The following is a 16,909-nucleotide window of genomic DNA, read 5'->3' as shown; positions in this document are numbered from 1 at the left end:
TCAAATGAGAGATAAATCTTACTTTATAAGAAATGATCTACCTTATAGGCTACATGCCAGTATCCATGAAAAACACCTGAACTGAATTTGGTGGGATTAATGAGAACACTTACAGTAACAGCTGAAAACATTTGTTAGAAAATTAGAAAAGTAATAAAAAACTATCAAATGTAATAAGTTACATTATACTTTTGATTAAGTAAAGTAAAGTAAAGTAAAGTAAATTAAGTAATTGAAATAGTTACGTTACCTATTACATTTTAAATAAGGTAACTAGTAATCTGTAACCTATTACATTTCCAAAGTAACCTTCCCAACCCTGGTGATATTTAGGTTCTTTCAAGGATGCAATCATTCACATGATTTGTTTGTGTCCATTATTTAATAATTCAATTTCTATTTGTTTTAGTTATTTTTGCTATTGGCTTTGTAATCCCTTAAATTTTTCAATCTATTTGAGGTTTGAATGGGTTGAATAAAAAGAAAAAACTAATTTGATAAGAGAGCATTCTGCAAATCTCATTTAAAAAGTGAGATATGGACATGAACTTTTAGCGATATCTGCTGCTATGAATATACGTAGCTTTGTCCCTGTTAAATAAACAATAAGTCAAATAAAAGTTCTTTTTCAGAGGTATGTATCAGTTCAGAGTTCACATTAGATTAAGATTTGTTCCAGTGTATAGATTTCTGTAAAACGTGAGTAACTTCCAGTGACTCCTGGTTCCAGTGATGCGTTATAACTTAGTGTAACTTTCTCGTGTTGAATCCTTATTTGTTTAATGTCATGAGTTCATTGACATTAGGCCACTGCTGATAAAACTTGGAAGTCGCAGAGGATCAAGTTCAGGACCCCGCCCAGTCCACACAGCCACTCCCCAAACTCCAGCGACATCCCACAGTCACACAACTTTTCTCTCAGTCTCATCACTTCGCTTGGTCGAATAACTAGACGCATCATCTCACGCTCCGGGAATGGGATCTTTACTTGGTTCAAAGAAAAACTTCCAATTTTTTCGAGTTTACGCTTTGCAGAGGCTACTTTTCAAGCTGCAGGGATAGTTGTTACTGCAGGTGCAGGGTGACAGCAACAGAAGGTCACTGTCCAATGACTTCCAAGACGTATCAGAAGTTGTTAGGGAGGTTCAGTCGCTAGAAATTAGTTTAACATCGTAAAGTGGGCTTATATGAGTTAAACGCCGAAAATAATTTCTTATTTTCAGACCACGATTACTTAAACTGAGCCGTGCGTAAAATATTTGTGCGTAAAGTTGGTGCTGTTGCGCACGGTTGAAATTTAAAATAGCGGAGTCCTCGAAGGGCAGCTAATACAAGAGCGTGTAAAATACATCAGATTCGTTAAGTTTTAAATCTGTGAGAAGTGTTGATACTTTGACAATCATGGCAAAGTGGTTCAAAGATTTCCCCATCAACCTGAAGAACGGGAATGAACGGGTACGCTCGGCCTCCGAATCTGGTCCCCAAACACGTTCCAAACCTTCATTTTCTCGAGACAGTCTGAAGGGAAATCAGCGTAAGGATGGCGGAATGGGGGGTCTACTGGCAGGGAGAAATAGGAAAAATTCGGCTACAGAGTTGGGTCGTAACAACACAGGATCTGGTGGGACAGTCTGGGATACTCTCACAACTGGAAAAGGTCGCAAGAACTCCAAGGTCGAAACATCTGATGAGAACCGTCCGGTCAGGACCTCTAGTCTGGCACAAGCGTACATCAGCAGGATGATCAAAGTGGACAAGCAAGACAAGACCCCAAAACTCAACGGGATAAGTGAACAGAAGATGCCCGAGAGCGAAAAGGGAAAGTCTGACATTAAAACAACGGTGAGTAGTTTCTGGGGATGGAAGCACAGCTAATAAAAACCCCATGCACCAACTTTTGATGTTCATGTTTCATCTGCTATTTATTTGCTCTTTATTTTAGAATCAAACCAAACCAAGCTGAGGTGCATAGCTGCATGCAGACTAAAAGTCAATATACAGAGCAAAACACATTTCATTGTGCTTGAGGTCAGTGCTTTCCGTTGTGTTTTCCCTTCCCATCTGGTTCATAACCCTGTATTCAGTTTCCAGCTTTCTCAAAAGAGTACAATGCAGTTTCACTACATTGTTACAAATCAAACGGGCAAACACAATGCGCTGACCTCTTTGCACAAGTATTTCCGCTTGTTCCTCCATTACTTGTCACTCAGTCATGGACACCACAGAGAGACACACTGATCCCTCCCCCCCCTGCCCTGTTGTCTCCATATAAAGGTAACATGTGAATAGGTAGCAGCCCAGCATTGTGCTTACTGACTGGTGTTTTTTTCCATCTCTCACAGCTGATTATCCTGGAGGACTATGCAGATCCTTTTGATGCAGAGAAAACCAAGGAGCAGAGAGAGGCTGAGAGAGCAGGAATGAATGATGGTTACATGGAGCCCTATGATGCCCAGGTCATCATCACAGGTGAGATCAGACAGACGGGGTTCAGGGCCAGTCTCCCTGCTTAACACACAAAGTTCCTGGTGACTATAGAAGTGCTTTCTGACTTTCTTCAAATGGAGTATCAACAATCTGATTAAGTTAAGACAGCCATACTGACTGTAGAACAAATGCAAACACATGACAGAGATGCACAGCCCAAAGAGCTCAACACTTATTTTGAGATATAAGAGATTCAAACATATCAAACTATCATTTGAGATAAGTGGTGTCTGGGCTTAAGTTTGCCTGCTGACAATGTTGATTTATCTCTTAAAGCAGTTTGTATTTCAGCTTTTTTGAGCTGATCAAGTTCATGATTCTGTAATATTATGCAAGCCAAGGAAAACTTTTTACATACTTAAGCTCAGTTTGTTTGCACCCACACTATCTCACATTCTTACTAAAGGGACATTTAAAGGGACAAAGAGCCAAACTAGACCATCAGTCTGCACATTGACTTCCCTCCTCGCTGGCGGTTGCTATAGGAACAGTGTTGTGCAGGGACAATGGGTGCAGCTTCCTCTTCCAACTTCCTGTCTCCTGCCTCTGTTTCCTTTGCCCCATTCTCTTGATAGGAAGTTGGCCCCAGTGCTACACACACGCAGGCACACACACACACACACACACACACACACACACACACACACACACACACACACACACACACACAAAATACTTTATAGTCACTTATGTGTGAAAAGAATCAAAAGACCCCCCTCACCCATCCCAAAACCTACAGCCCCCCACCTGGTCTCGCCCAATCACTTCCCAGCAATCAGGAAGTGGCTAGTCAGTCAGCCAATCAGCAGCTGTGTTGACCTTTTCTTCCTGTTACTCCATTGTTTGGTCACACAATAGTGCAGACACACAGGCTACCTGTCAGACAGCAAAGAAACACAACAAGTCAAATTCCCAGAAAATATTTAAGTGCTTGTCATGACACTCATTTGGTCCAAAACTGATATGTTAGATGCTCCACAACCAAGCAAATGAGTTTTAGGTAAAGAAATGCATAACTGATAACAATTTCTCAGTTATTTTGGTGAAAACTTAATTATTTCACACATGAATAATGTAAAGATTCATCACACCAGAGAGGGAGAGCACACTTACACTATTGTCTCAAGACATGACCATTTTACAGAATGAGTCTACTGTATTCAGTCACTGTCACTGAATAATATACAGTAAGCACAGGAGAAGCTTACTTTGCCAAAAACTGTCTTTTAATTTGTTTGTGTAAGGTTAATGTACACAACTATAGCCAATGTGGCTCTTGCAATTTTTACCTAGAAAATAGATCTTAATCTAGTCATTAGGTCTGGCTTGCTCGGTATAAAGAATTACTCAGAACATTGACATAATTTTTTGCATTTGCACTTTTTGCCTTTGTTTGACAGTCAAAAGTGCAGACAGACTCGTCCACTGCTGCAATCAGACCTTAGATTGACTTATGATTAGACTTATGTAACATCAGGGCACGCCTCAGAAACTTTACTTAAGTTAAAGTAGTAACACCTCAACATAAACATACTTAATCACAAGCAAAAGTCTTGCATTCTGAAAAAAGTATCATCAGAAAAATGTACAAAAAGTTGATCAATATCTTAATATCATCATACTGTACAGTTTATATTATACAGACTGTAATCTTATTGATACATTAACATGTAAATGGCATAAATAATAATTATTAATTAATAATAATTAATTAATAATTTTAAGTACTTCAAATAGTTACTAGTTACTAGTTGTATATAAAAGAATAATCTGCAAAGTAACTAGTAAGTATCAGACAGACAGATGTAGTGGAGCAAAAAATGCAATATTTCCCTCTACTCTAAGTACTATGTACTATGTTAGGTCCCACGACTGCTTTGTCAAATATAAGACCTGAAAATCATCTACATGTTAAAATTAACAAATCACATGATTGTGTTGCTATAGAGGTTCGCAGACGGGGCTCCAAGGACCTCCTGAAAGTGTGTGTTCTCCTGGACCAAGGCCAGAGAAAGGGGAAAGGAGAGGAGGGCAAGCCCATGCCCCCAAATATCTATGACACACCATATGAAGGTGGACAGGAGGGCGACAGTGAGGGGGTGTGGATCCCTGTCACACGGCCAGAGTCTGACATCCGTCCTGCTGGAGAGTACGAACTGCCCTGGGAGTGGAGAAAGGAGGACATTGTTAGAGCACTGTCAGGTAGAGAAAGGGAAAGAGGGATGATGGGAAGGGTGGTGAGGGGTGGTTAGGGTGTGGAGGAAGGATGCTATGAGTTTTATTTGTACAGTAATGCCACAACAGTTTTATGTTTGCTTTAGAGAGGAAACAAAACAATCCTGCTGAATCGATTTCCAGAGATGTGTTTACTTTGGTAGTTCTGGCAAGCTTTGATAGAACTTTATTATGAACAGTTGATTTTGTCTCTCCTGCTTCCTCCAGCTCAGTTTGAGGCAGTGGATTGTTCTCCCAATAAAGAGAATGGTTCAACCACTGGCCGCCAGCAGCAGCAGCAACAGCAGCAGCAGCAACAACAGCAGCAGTCACAGCAGCAGCAGCAGCAGCAACAACAGCAGCAGCAGCAGCAGCAGCAGCAACACACTCTGAGACAGAAGAGCTGGAACCACAAAACACTTGTCTCCTCTTCTTCATCCTCCTCTTCTTCTCCCTCCTTTCCCTCCTCTCCTATTCTCAAACTCTCCCCTCTCACACCCCCTTCTCCTTCCTTCCCCACCCTCAAACTCTCACCCTCCTCCAGCCCCAACAAACTTTCACCTCCCTCACCTACCTCCCCTGGAGCCCCACTGGATGGGGAGGCAGCCAAAGTGGAGCCCAACTTGCCGCTGGACAAGCAAAGGTAGGAACACATTTGTACATATTTTGGTATAAATAACAGTTAATATGATCAATTTAAATATATATGTACAGTACATAATTCTCTATATAGCAAACAAATCCTGGATTCAAATCCAGACTGCTCCCACAGTACAAAAACATACAGGTCAGATGAAGTGGACACAAGAGTTTAAAAGTGTTTTTCCATTTATGTATTAGACTTTTGAAACATTTGTGATATCCCTCCTGACTATCCTGCCTGCTTCATGTTGAAATAGTCAACAACATCCCCTGCAACCCTGAACAAGATTAGTGAGTAGAGGGAATTAAGGAAATTGGCTGAGTGCTGAAACATTGTATTGTTAGTACTTATCAAAATTAACACCACATTTCTCATTAATCAGTAAAGTGGAAGTTCTTGTCCCCCTGCCTGTAATAACACAGAAAGATTTAGCTATGTTTGCACTGAAAAAACTGCACTATTCAGTGTTGGCTGCAAATTTATTTTGCCTTAATGAAAGTTGTGAAGCAATCAAGCAGATTTACATCAATATTTAATGTGATGGCTCACAAGGTCAAATACAGTCCAGATGCTGCCAGTGTTCTTAGCCAAAATGTCACATATAATATATTAAACATGGCACTGTAGGAAATATTTAGTGAAATTGGTTATATATTACTGAGAGTGTTAGCTAGCAGCTACCCTTGAAGCACACTCTCTCCGAATGAGGTGCTAGCTCTGGATGGAGAGTTCACCCTTGAGGTGAGGTTTGATTGAATAGACAGGAGAGACCTCATTTTAACTTTAAACCTCCCTTTTCCCTCATCTCACTAAGTATGGCCATTCTGTTCAAATGGAACATGTGAGGAACATGCTCAGAGCATGTTAGCATTTGTTCCTCTCATGTTGTGGCTGAATGTCAGTGTGTTTTGCCTCCTGGCGTTAAGGCCACATACAGCCTGTTTATATATGGCTCTAGCCTGTAGCCACTGTCAGCACCACCTTGTGTCTTAATAGCCCTCCCTCGACCCTCTGCACAGACACATGCATTTTGTTTACGCATTTATTTATCTGTTTGGCCTCTCAAGTTCACCTTTGACACTGTAAATGCATTCAGTCCTCAACATAAATCTGTCTGATTTACGGTGACTGTAAATCTTTGTTGGGCTGTTTCCCTCTCTCTCTCTCTCTCCCTCTCTCTCTCTCTCCCTCTCTCTCTCGCCATCATCACCTATCATTAACTTGACATCTGACTTATCTCCATATGTCACTGTGCTATATGTCACTGATCTTCTGTCTCTTTCTGGATCTCCCCTCCTCCCCCCTCCCACCCCCCACCCACCCCGCCTCTCCAAGCTGGTACCATGGCAGTGTGAGTCGGCAGCAGGCTGAGGCTCAGCTGCAGCGCTGCAGGGAAGCCAGCTTCCTGGTGAGAGACAGCGAATCAGGAACCAGCAAGTACTCCATCGCTCTGAAGTGAGTGCACAGATGTGTGTTTTGCCTTTGTGCGTGCATGTGTGTGTGTGCATATGTGTGTGCGCATGCATGTGTTTGTTGAGCACAGTACACGCATGCTTTATAATGCAACATGTCCATATTTATTTATGGTGCTATTTTTATCCCTCTTTGTTTTGCCACATCATGATCTCAGTTTTACTTCGGTAGAGTTAAAATAGTGACATTGGGAATCTGACATATGGCCCTCTGATTTTGATTTTTCCTTTTATTATGCCACATGTCCTCCTGTCGGTTCAAAAACAGTCACAGTTATGGCACATATCCTATTATATAGTGTTTTTAATAGACTAAACAAGAATGCATCCATTTTCAAAAATACATTTAGGTGTTGGTGCTCACTGATTTTGCCTTTAACACTGTTTGACTATATTATGATATAACTACAGTAAAGAGCTGGAGTATCTGGCATTCTCTGAGGTGTTCATGCATGAGATGTGTGTCATTTGTAGAGAAGACACTACTGATAAGTGTGCCAGGAACAGGTTCTTTAGGAGAATTGTGTGTGTGTGTGTGTGTGTGTGTGCATACGCCTGAGTGCACATTTGTTGCATGCTGCTCATTCATTTGAGAGTCTACATCATTAACTCCATTTACACATCCACTGAACTTGGAAAACGCCCAACCTCATTTAGGGAAAGACAGATAAAAGAGCAAATCCTTTAATTACAACATCTACTCTATATGATGCTTCTGTTTCTTATCGTCTTAATATTCTTAGCTGTAACTAGGGCTATGTAACTTCTACTTGCTAGCCTGACAGTATTTTAGCTGACAATATTTTGTGTGTCTCTCTCTGTTTCCTCCTCCATTAGGACCAGCCAGAATTGTGTGCACATCATTGTGGCCCAGACTAAGAGCAGTAAGGGCTTGGGCTACACACTGGATCAGAGTAGCTGTGTCTTCTCCAGTATCCCCGAGCTGGTCCACCACTACCACACGCACAGACTGCCTTTCACTGGAGCGGAGCACATGACCCTGCAGCATCCTGTGCTCAGGTCACACTGACCATGCACAGACGACAAATAAACACATTGGGACACAAATGCACACGAGATGCGTATGACACATATATGCACAAACGTGCACAGATGCACACACATAAACTTGCTAATACATGTGCATACACACATACTCACAAGACATGCTGCTTGGGATTCTCGTGTGTACTACTTAAATAAATCTATATTATTAACTTTGGGCATGTTTGCGATGTCTACATGCACCACCTAGTGGACAAATCAGATACTACAATAACCAGAATTTCATATTATTGCAGTGCTGCCAGTTTGCAGTCTAAAATCAACAAAACACACAACAGCAGGCACACACAGGCTATACTGAATTTACTTACAGATACAGGAAAACCACCCCTTCTTCCATTGCTGAGTGTATTTGCCCATTGACGGACTCCGCAGAATGTTAATACCATGCAAACCAAATTGATTTCTGCAATACCTAAAACAATGCACTGCATTTAATGTAATCAATTTAAAATTTCAAAGAAAGTGCAGAGGCTTATAATAAAAACAGAGGTTCTGATATAATCGATTAGCACCATGCCTGTCAGTTTGGCTTTGGTCTATAAGATCAATACACCTGACTGGAGTGTATTTATTCATCCATATGACATGTCAATCACCCTATCGATCCATGGTGAAAATAAGGCTCATTTGCCAACCACTCTGTCTGTCAAAAGAAAGAGCTGTATTGATTAGATGATTAGAATTAGTGTAGTGGGAGGGGTCTTATAACATTACTGTACCCAATAAGCAAAAATGTTTAAGTGCACAAATAAATATGTGAATATCATGTCGATTCTTGTGTCCTCGCTGTAATCTAAATATGATGTTATGAAAAAGCTATCTTACTTATTGTGAACCCTACCTTAACCTCAATATGCATACATGATGTATGTAAGAGGTGATTGTTGGATATTGTCAGATTTATTTCAACCACACCATGATGTGGGCTGTATATTATTGTTGTGACATTTATTCAGCAAATAAAGGAAATTTGAGTTTAACTGAAAACAAACCATTTTATTTATAGATAAGCTGCTAGCAAATGTCAAAGCAAGGTTTCAGGGGAAAAGCCACTGAAACAAAGATGAGAATCTAACCAGGATGAATCTGTGTGCTCTTCTCATGTAGCTGTAAAACCATTGACCTGAGTGTGAAATCAATTACAGTTACACACACACACGCAACCTCACACATGCTCACACATTCAAACATGAGCACACATATGAGCACGCATACAAAATGCAAAGAGAAATAGCGCAAATTCACACAAATAGCATTTAGTCACACAACCTTTTTCCCCAAATGGTGGTGTATTTAAAACCTGGCCAACACAGACACACACACACACATAAGCTTTATCCCCACAATGGATAGAAGCATGGAAGCACATGTTTGTGGTAAGATATGTCTTACCAGTAAATACCTGTGTATTTTTTTGCATCACTTAGAGAGTCAGTGTGTGTGTGTGTGTGTGTGTGCGCACAAGCGTGAATGTGCCCATGTGTGCATGCAGCCCTGTTGCGTGTGTGTTTGTCTGTGTGTGTGTGTGTGTGTGTGTGCGTGTGTGTGTGCGTGTGTGTGAGAGAGAGAGAGAGAGAGAGAGAGAGAGAGAGAGAGAGAGAGAGAGAGAGAGAGAGAGAGAACGATAGAGAGAGATTTTTTTCTGTTCAGGGATTACCAGGTTGCCATGGTGATTAGTTAGAGTGAGGTTGGGCCATCTCTACAGGGATTGAGGAGAGGGAGGAGAGAGAAAGAAGAGAAAAGAGGGAGGAGAGACAGACTGCAATATAAAATGAGCTATGAATAACCGTGGCCATAGTAGCAATATAACTCCCCCACAGAATAGCCCGTTCGGTTTGTGAATGGAGAATGGCAACATGTAATATCAGAGCAGACAAAAAATTAGTAAGTGATAAACTGTTACCACGGTTATTGTCAGCTCATAAATCAGATTTTTGTTGTACTCTATTGATTGCATGACCCCTCGTCAGGGTTCAGAGTGCAGGGTCGACTCCAGAACAAATATGTCTGTTGCTCAAAGACACTTCAGTGAGGCAGTTGCATAGTTTTTTCATACATTTGCACCCAGGTTTTCATGTTTTCAGGGGGAGCCATCTCTGAACTTGGCCATCCTTCTGTCCACAAACGTGTCACAAATGGTATTACACAACAACAGACACTGCTAACCGTCACCCCTCCTTCCATCCGTGTGATCTGTTGTAGTTAGTTCTCTATGTTCTCTTAATTAAATCACAAAGTAGGTCAAAATAAACAGTAAGCCCGAGGTGTCAGACGTACGATTCTTCTAGTGTTTTTCAGTCTGTTTTTGGGAGTGTTGAATTTGGTCTCTATCCAATTTTATATGCTTGAAATCTTCTTGGTTTCTAACATCATTCTTATGCATAATATGTATCATTCTGCATTGTGGACATTTTTTTAACTAGTTAGTGATGAATTAAGTACGTAAAGTAGCAACACTAAAAACTAAAAATGCTCTGTTACAAGTTAAAGTCCTGCATTCAAAATGTGCTTAAAGTATTAAATCACTCATTATGTAGTATAATGTCACTGTTATTATTTTCACTATTATTGCTGATGCATTAATATGTAATCACCATTTAATTGTTGCAAGTTGGAGCTATACTTTTTGTGCTGTACATGCTGTGTATGCTGTACATACTTTTCTTGTGCTGATCATAAATTTTCTAATTTATGTAGTGAAATAAAAACTATAATATGGCCTCTAAAATGTAATGAATGTAACCAAGTAAATTTATTTGGTTACATCTGACCACTGCAAATAATCCTTCCTTTTAATTTGCTGAGTCCTACACTATTAATCAGCCTGTGATTCATAAATCAGATTCGGACAATGGTAATCAAAGTGTTGCCCAGATATGACAGAACCACAGGAAGTAATTTAAGCCAACAGAAGACAGAATGACAGTCGGAGAGGAAGGGACAGAGCAAAAAAGAGAGAGAGAGGGACCGTGAGGGGGTGTTAGGGGAAGACAAGCACTCGTGGGGGTCCCAGCTTTTAAATAATTCAGAGAGAGACTCACAGCACTCAGTGCAGAGGAGGAGCACTGTCAGGTCAGCTCATTCACTGCAGAGGAGAGGTAGAGAGGGAGAAAGGGAAGGACTGTACGGAGAGAGGGAGAGAGGAAGAGTGCATAAAGATAGCATGAGAGAGGAAGACATTACTGTGAAAGAGTTTTCCTGTGTGTGCATGCGTATGTACATTTGTGTGTGTGTGTGTGTGTTTCTGTGCGTGTTTGTGTGTATGCATTGTGTGCATTTATGCATGACTGTATGTGTGTGTGCGCCAGCTGCGCATGTGTACTCTTCTTTGTGTGTGTGGGTGATGAAAATAGACAAAATGAAGGAGAAACAGGTCGTTTCCTCTTGGAGCTTTCTGGTTTCTCTTAGTCACCACGGCAACCGCCTCCTCCCTCCATCCTTCGCTCCTATTTACTTTGTTTACTCCCCCCTCCATCCATCCACCCCTCTCTCCCTGCCTCCCACACTTTTCTGACACCCTTCCCCTCCCTCCCTACTGTTTTTTTGTGGGTGTCTGGTACCCCTCTTTATTTGCTGCATTCCCTCCTCCCCTCATCATCCAAATCAATTGTCATAGTTCTCTATCATCACGTACCCGAATCTCAGCACTGACTGCCCAGTGAGCAGAGTGGAGCAGCAAGCACCTATATTCATCCTAACTTGTGTCTATCTGGCTGCACTCCATCCTCTGCACCTGCCCTGCTCTTTCCTCCCACCCAGTCTTACTGTTTGGCTCCTGCATGCTTGACTTTGTGTATTGGGATTAGAGGTCACTTTGGGGAAACATTTGAAGTAGAAACAATAAAAAAGACAAGACATACCCCCCTCCAGCTTTTAGAGGATACATTTAGAGGGATTGTTCATGGAATAATCATTACATTATGGTCAGGCAGTCCTGGAAAGAAAAGGTGGTGTGAGGTTATTTTAATGGGCTCAGATGTGAGGTGAGAAACAAATGGAAACCAGGGCAATAAGAGACACACCTCAACACACAGCTACCGTTGATTGTGTTACTCTAAACAATTATATTTAGACTCATCCATTTTGCATGTAGGCAAAATATCCTATCCCTTAAATTTTGTCAGTGTACTCTGCTAAATTTGAGATTATATGAAATAGCACTGCTGCCACAACTATTTGGCCTGAGGCTAATATTAAAGATAAAGCAGAAAGAGATGAAAGAGTTTGACAAGGTCACCATAAAGTAACTATTGAGCACCACAAACACTCTGAACGCGCCCAAGAGCACTGAATATTATATGGTGATATGTGACTTTGTGTGGGGAAGACACTGGCATCGCTGGCTGGTCTGTGGTGCTTCTAAGGTATGCCACATCCTCCACCCCCCATTCCCCCTCCCCTCCTCCCGCTCCACCCCCGCCTCTCCACCGCGTCGCATCGCTGAACGGTGTTCAGCACGGACAGCCAGCAACAGACCACACGACCCAGCGCAGAGCTTACCTGAGTCCGCCGAGATATTTCTATTTTACCCTATCTACCGAGAAGAAGTGTGGACCGACGGACAGCTCTGACGTCACCATGCCAGGTAGAGAGTGAAGGAAAAGGTTTGGATAGCGAGGAGGTGGGGAGTAACACTGCGGGTGTGCTTAGGGTGGCCTCCGGTGAACACCTTTCGGGTTCGGAGAGCGCTCGGACGCACGTATGATGATGGACGTCTGGCCTCAGCTGCTGCTGCTGGCTCTCCTCGCCATTGCGGGAGGTGAGTAGCCTAACTTCTCCGCTTAATGGCTCCATCGATGCGCTTTTGTATGCATCGTCACCTTTACAGGGCCAAAACCACCGTGCGTTTTGTGCACCCAGGGAATGGGTTTCTTGAAAGTGCTGAGGGAGTGAGTGTGAAAACAAAAGGGGTGGTTAGATGCAGAGAAGAGGCAGAGGTGGAGAAAATGACTCTTCCATTGCTGTGTCACCATCTTTTTCACAACAGCAGCGAGCGCGGCGGAATGATGTAGAGAAACATTGCCCACTCCATATATTACATGCGCACAATGCCGAAACACCAGCAAATGCTGTATCTAATATGATCTGTTTTATCGGTTTAAAATCATTGATGTTCATGGGTCTGTTGTTCTCAATATGGTGCGTTTAGAGACATTACTTTATAAAGTAACACCATGTGTTCTCGTATCTCAGTAATATTCCTGTATGGACTTATTAGTGAGGCTTTTTATATATTTCTATTGGGGCTCTCTGCGTAAATCTCATTTGTCTGCAAATAAAATGAAATGGGCCATATTTTGAAACATTTTAATCATTTAAAGCAATTCAATATATTTTAATACATTTCTTACATACATGTCTGCTGATTGATTAAATACATGAAACAACACAAACAGCAGATATTGAAGTCTGTTCATGAGCACACACACACACACACACACACACACACACACACACACACTATATTACAGTGTATAGGCCTAATTTAGAAAGACAGAGAGGGAGAGAGAGAGATTGTGTTATCACTCACTTACCTTGTTCTCTCTCATTAACACTGAGGTCTTGGATTGAGTGGGTAGGTTAATGAGAGGCAGGTTGAGCTAAAACAACTTCTACATCCTGTCATCAAGGACAAATGATGTGTCATCAGGCAGTACAGGAAAAGCCTCCTGCCTTTACAGTATATAACAGCTTAGACAGATAAATGGCCTTTTTGTCTTCATGGAGGACGTGCAGTGAGTAGATAAGGCTGTTGTTGCAGCGCATTTAGAGCAAATGAGGTATGTGGTAAGTGTAAAGCTATTAGGGTATTGGGACATATTTTACCTCAGTAAGTTGGCTCTAATTTGGTGTTAATTTCTGTTCAGCGAGGGTTTTCCCCAGGCCAAGTGAAAATCACATCAGCTGATTGGCTGAGTTATGGCTGCCTTAATGTTTTCAGCCAATCTATAGTAGTGAAAGGGCAGAGGCCAGTTCAGTGCCTCCTAGCAAAAAGACTGTTTGTCACTGCCTGTATACTGTAGCACACATAACCACACACACACAAACACACCTCATTCAACTCACACACGCCTGGCCATCTGCCTTGCACTCACTAACTGTTCATCATCACCCATGGCGACAACATACTCTTACTTTCTTGCTGTCACACACACACACACACACACACACACACACACATACACACATACACACATACACACAAAGAGGGCTTTACACCACGCAGTTCACCATAATACATCTAGGAGCAATCACATAGACAGACACTTTGACCTGTTTTAAACCCACCATTTATCATTTCAAGCACCCAGTCCAGATAGAGTGTGTGAAAGAGATACAAACATGGACACACACACATACAAAACAAACATGTAATATTGTAACAGCAGGCTTACAGTAAGTTCATGTTTGACTTAAGTGATCATTTTAATGAAATATCATATTTCAAAAATACATTTACAAAGTGTTTTTACAGATAAAAGAACATATAGATATACATAAAAACAAAACATATAAAAATGGAAAGTGTTCTTGTAGTGCTGCAACAATCAGTCGATTGATTAGTTAATTTGTGAACATTTAAATGTGTGAAATTTGGAGGAAATTGCTGTGTCACCGTCCCTCCCAAAATTAATTGGTAGCTATTTTGAGAATTAATCATTTTCATATCTAGCATAGAAACTAGTTATCTTGTCTCAGCTTCTCATCATGTTGTTATTTGTCTGATATATGATAGTATATGTGAAAGGTTTGGCTTTTAGACTATTGGTTGACTAAATTAAATTAAAAATAAAAATATTTCAAGTATGTGAAGAGGTCAACATGGCCTTTAGAAAATAGTGATAGATAAAAGTAAGTAGTCGAGAGAGTAACCGTTAGTTGCAGACTTAATATCAGCAATGGTTAAAAATTAATTAAGCTTGACATTTCTTTTTAACCTATAGAAATTAAATTCTGACAATACTGTGTGTTATTTGTGAGCTCCTCTGAACTTGCTGTGTAAGATTTGGCTCCCCTGAGCAATCAGTTCAATTTTCTTGATCATTCCAGAGTTCAAAGAAAGGTGGGTTGTGCACTAAAAGAGAAAATACTACCAACATGAAATATCATTTTAAGGAGCATCATAAGCAGCTGGGTACTAATGAGTCATCTTTCCTTAAGGGAGAAAATATGATTAGCATCATCCTCAGAGACTATAAACTCAATCCACACACAGACACATGTTTGAAGAAACACTCAAAATGAGCACATGGTCACACACATACACATATACACACACACACACACACACACACACACACACACCCGGAGCATTAGCTTGTAGTAATACAGTAATATTTCTCATTACTTCCCTAGCAAGGAGGCAAGCAAAACAATTATAATTATAATGCACTAAGAAAACAAAACAACATGTGCTAGATAATGATGTTAAAATTGATGAATGATCGCACCCATGCTTGTAACCTTCGTATCACATTTACATATATGAAGAGATGAGACGTGTGTTTGTGAGTTTGTGAGCACAAACATATCAGAATCACAACGTCAGAGCAAATATTGGTGATGATAGAATGAGATGGAGAAAAGTCAACTTACGGACCCACAACACTACTTTCTTAGATAACATACACACACATACACAAATGGAGTCTCACCTTCAGTGGCCATGCAAGGACGCTCAAGGATATTTCACCACTCGTCTTAGACTCTGCTGTGAGGATGTGGCTATCCTGTTGTGTGAGGAGGATGTCTCTTGTCATTTCCCCAGCAGGCCATGCATAATAAACAGGTCTATGGTCTGGTCTGAGTTGACCTGATGTGGGGGTTACTGGATATGGAGCACAGTGTGCAACAGTCTTATCAAAAAAGGACGTTAAATTAACTTTTATTTAGCTGCATTTTGAAACAGATCTATTTGCTGTCTTCCTCTTTTCTTTTCATGTGTGAATGTGAATTTTTGTCACTTCTTTACTGTATGTGTGCATCAAGCGAGTATCAACTAATCATTTCCTTGGCAGGGCTATAGCCTAGAAAGTTCTGCTCAGTCAGTTAGCCTGTCATCACTTTTCTGCTGCACCGCAGATCTCTGCAGCATCTCAACGTGCACATTACAACAGCCCTCCTATTGTCTCTCTCTCTCACTCTCTTTCTCTCTGTCACTTTCTGTCTTTATCTGGCTCTCTCGTTTTCTCTATCTCTTTGGACTGACTCCCAACACACAGAGCAGCAACAGGACCAGATCAGCGGATATGGCACCATCTGTGATTAGTAATGCACAGCAGACTCGCAACAGAGGCCCGCATTCGTATGTGAGATCGTTTGTGATTTCGTGTGTAAAACAGTGTGCTCTCATGTGTGATTTGTGCAAGATTGTGTGTGTTTGTGTGCGTGTGCGTGTGAGGGAGAGAGAGAGAGAGAGAGTGAGAGAGAGAGAGAGAGAGAGAGAGAGAGAGAGAGAGAGAGAGCGAGAGAGAGAGAGAGAGAGAGTGAATGAATGTGCAGCAGTAGTAGTGGCACACAGCAGTGTGTGGCCCTGGAGATTAGAGGGAAGCAGAGGGAGAGCACAGAGGTTTAATAGAAACTTAAGCACTGGAGAAGAAGAGGCAGATAAGAGACATTTGGAGAGTTAAGAGTTTTAAGTTTGAATTTGTCCAACAGTATTATTTAAAAAAAGGTTGACTTACTGAAGCAGTGCAGTGCTGCTCTGACAATGGAGCATACCTTCCTCTGATGTGGCCTGCAGTACAAGAAAAACTGAGAAAAATATTCCTAAATGCTTTTGCAGAGGGAACAAATATGTTTTACTGTCTTATTGATAAAAATATGCTTCTGCAAGATAAGGAAAAAAAAGTGTTATACAGGTATTTCTATCAGACAAGCAATATGCTATCTCACACGTGCACATATTATAATATATTCTCAGACAGCAGGCTTCAGCCTGGTGATAAAACATCCTCAGGATTTATGGGTAGCCAAATAATGCTCAAATAATAACTGTTATGAGATGCATTATGCAGTTCAAAGG

At 41.1% G+C, this 16,909-nt stretch overlaps 1 protein-coding gene across 1 annotated transcript; it reads left to right on the top strand.

Annotated features, from left to right (window-relative positions):
• The first annotated feature begins 936 nt into the window (after positions 1-936).
• she (Src homology 2 domain containing E) lies at positions 937-8,650 on the top strand. The gene is made up of 6 exons (XM_053327801.1): positions 937-1,842; positions 2,343-2,469; positions 4,435-4,689; positions 4,930-5,344; positions 6,680-6,799; positions 7,654-8,650. The coding sequence occupies exons 1-6, from the start codon at positions 1,402-1,404 to the stop codon at positions 7,844-7,846; spliced, it is 1,551 nt and encodes a 516-aa protein (XP_053183776.1). The 5' UTR covers positions 937-1,401; the 3' UTR covers positions 7,847-8,650.
• The last annotated feature ends 8,259 nt before the right edge of the window (positions 8,651-16,909 follow it).

The sequence above is a fragment of the Scomber japonicus genome, chromosome 10, assembly GCF_027409825.1.
Source record: "Scomber japonicus isolate fScoJap1 chromosome 10, fScoJap1.pri, whole genome shotgun sequence".
Classification (NCBI taxonomy): Eukaryota; Metazoa; Chordata; class Actinopteri; order Scombriformes; family Scombridae; genus Scomber; species Scomber japonicus.
The sequence above is the reverse complement of the archived record's forward strand: the minus strand, read 5'-3'. Positions and strand labels throughout refer to the sequence as shown.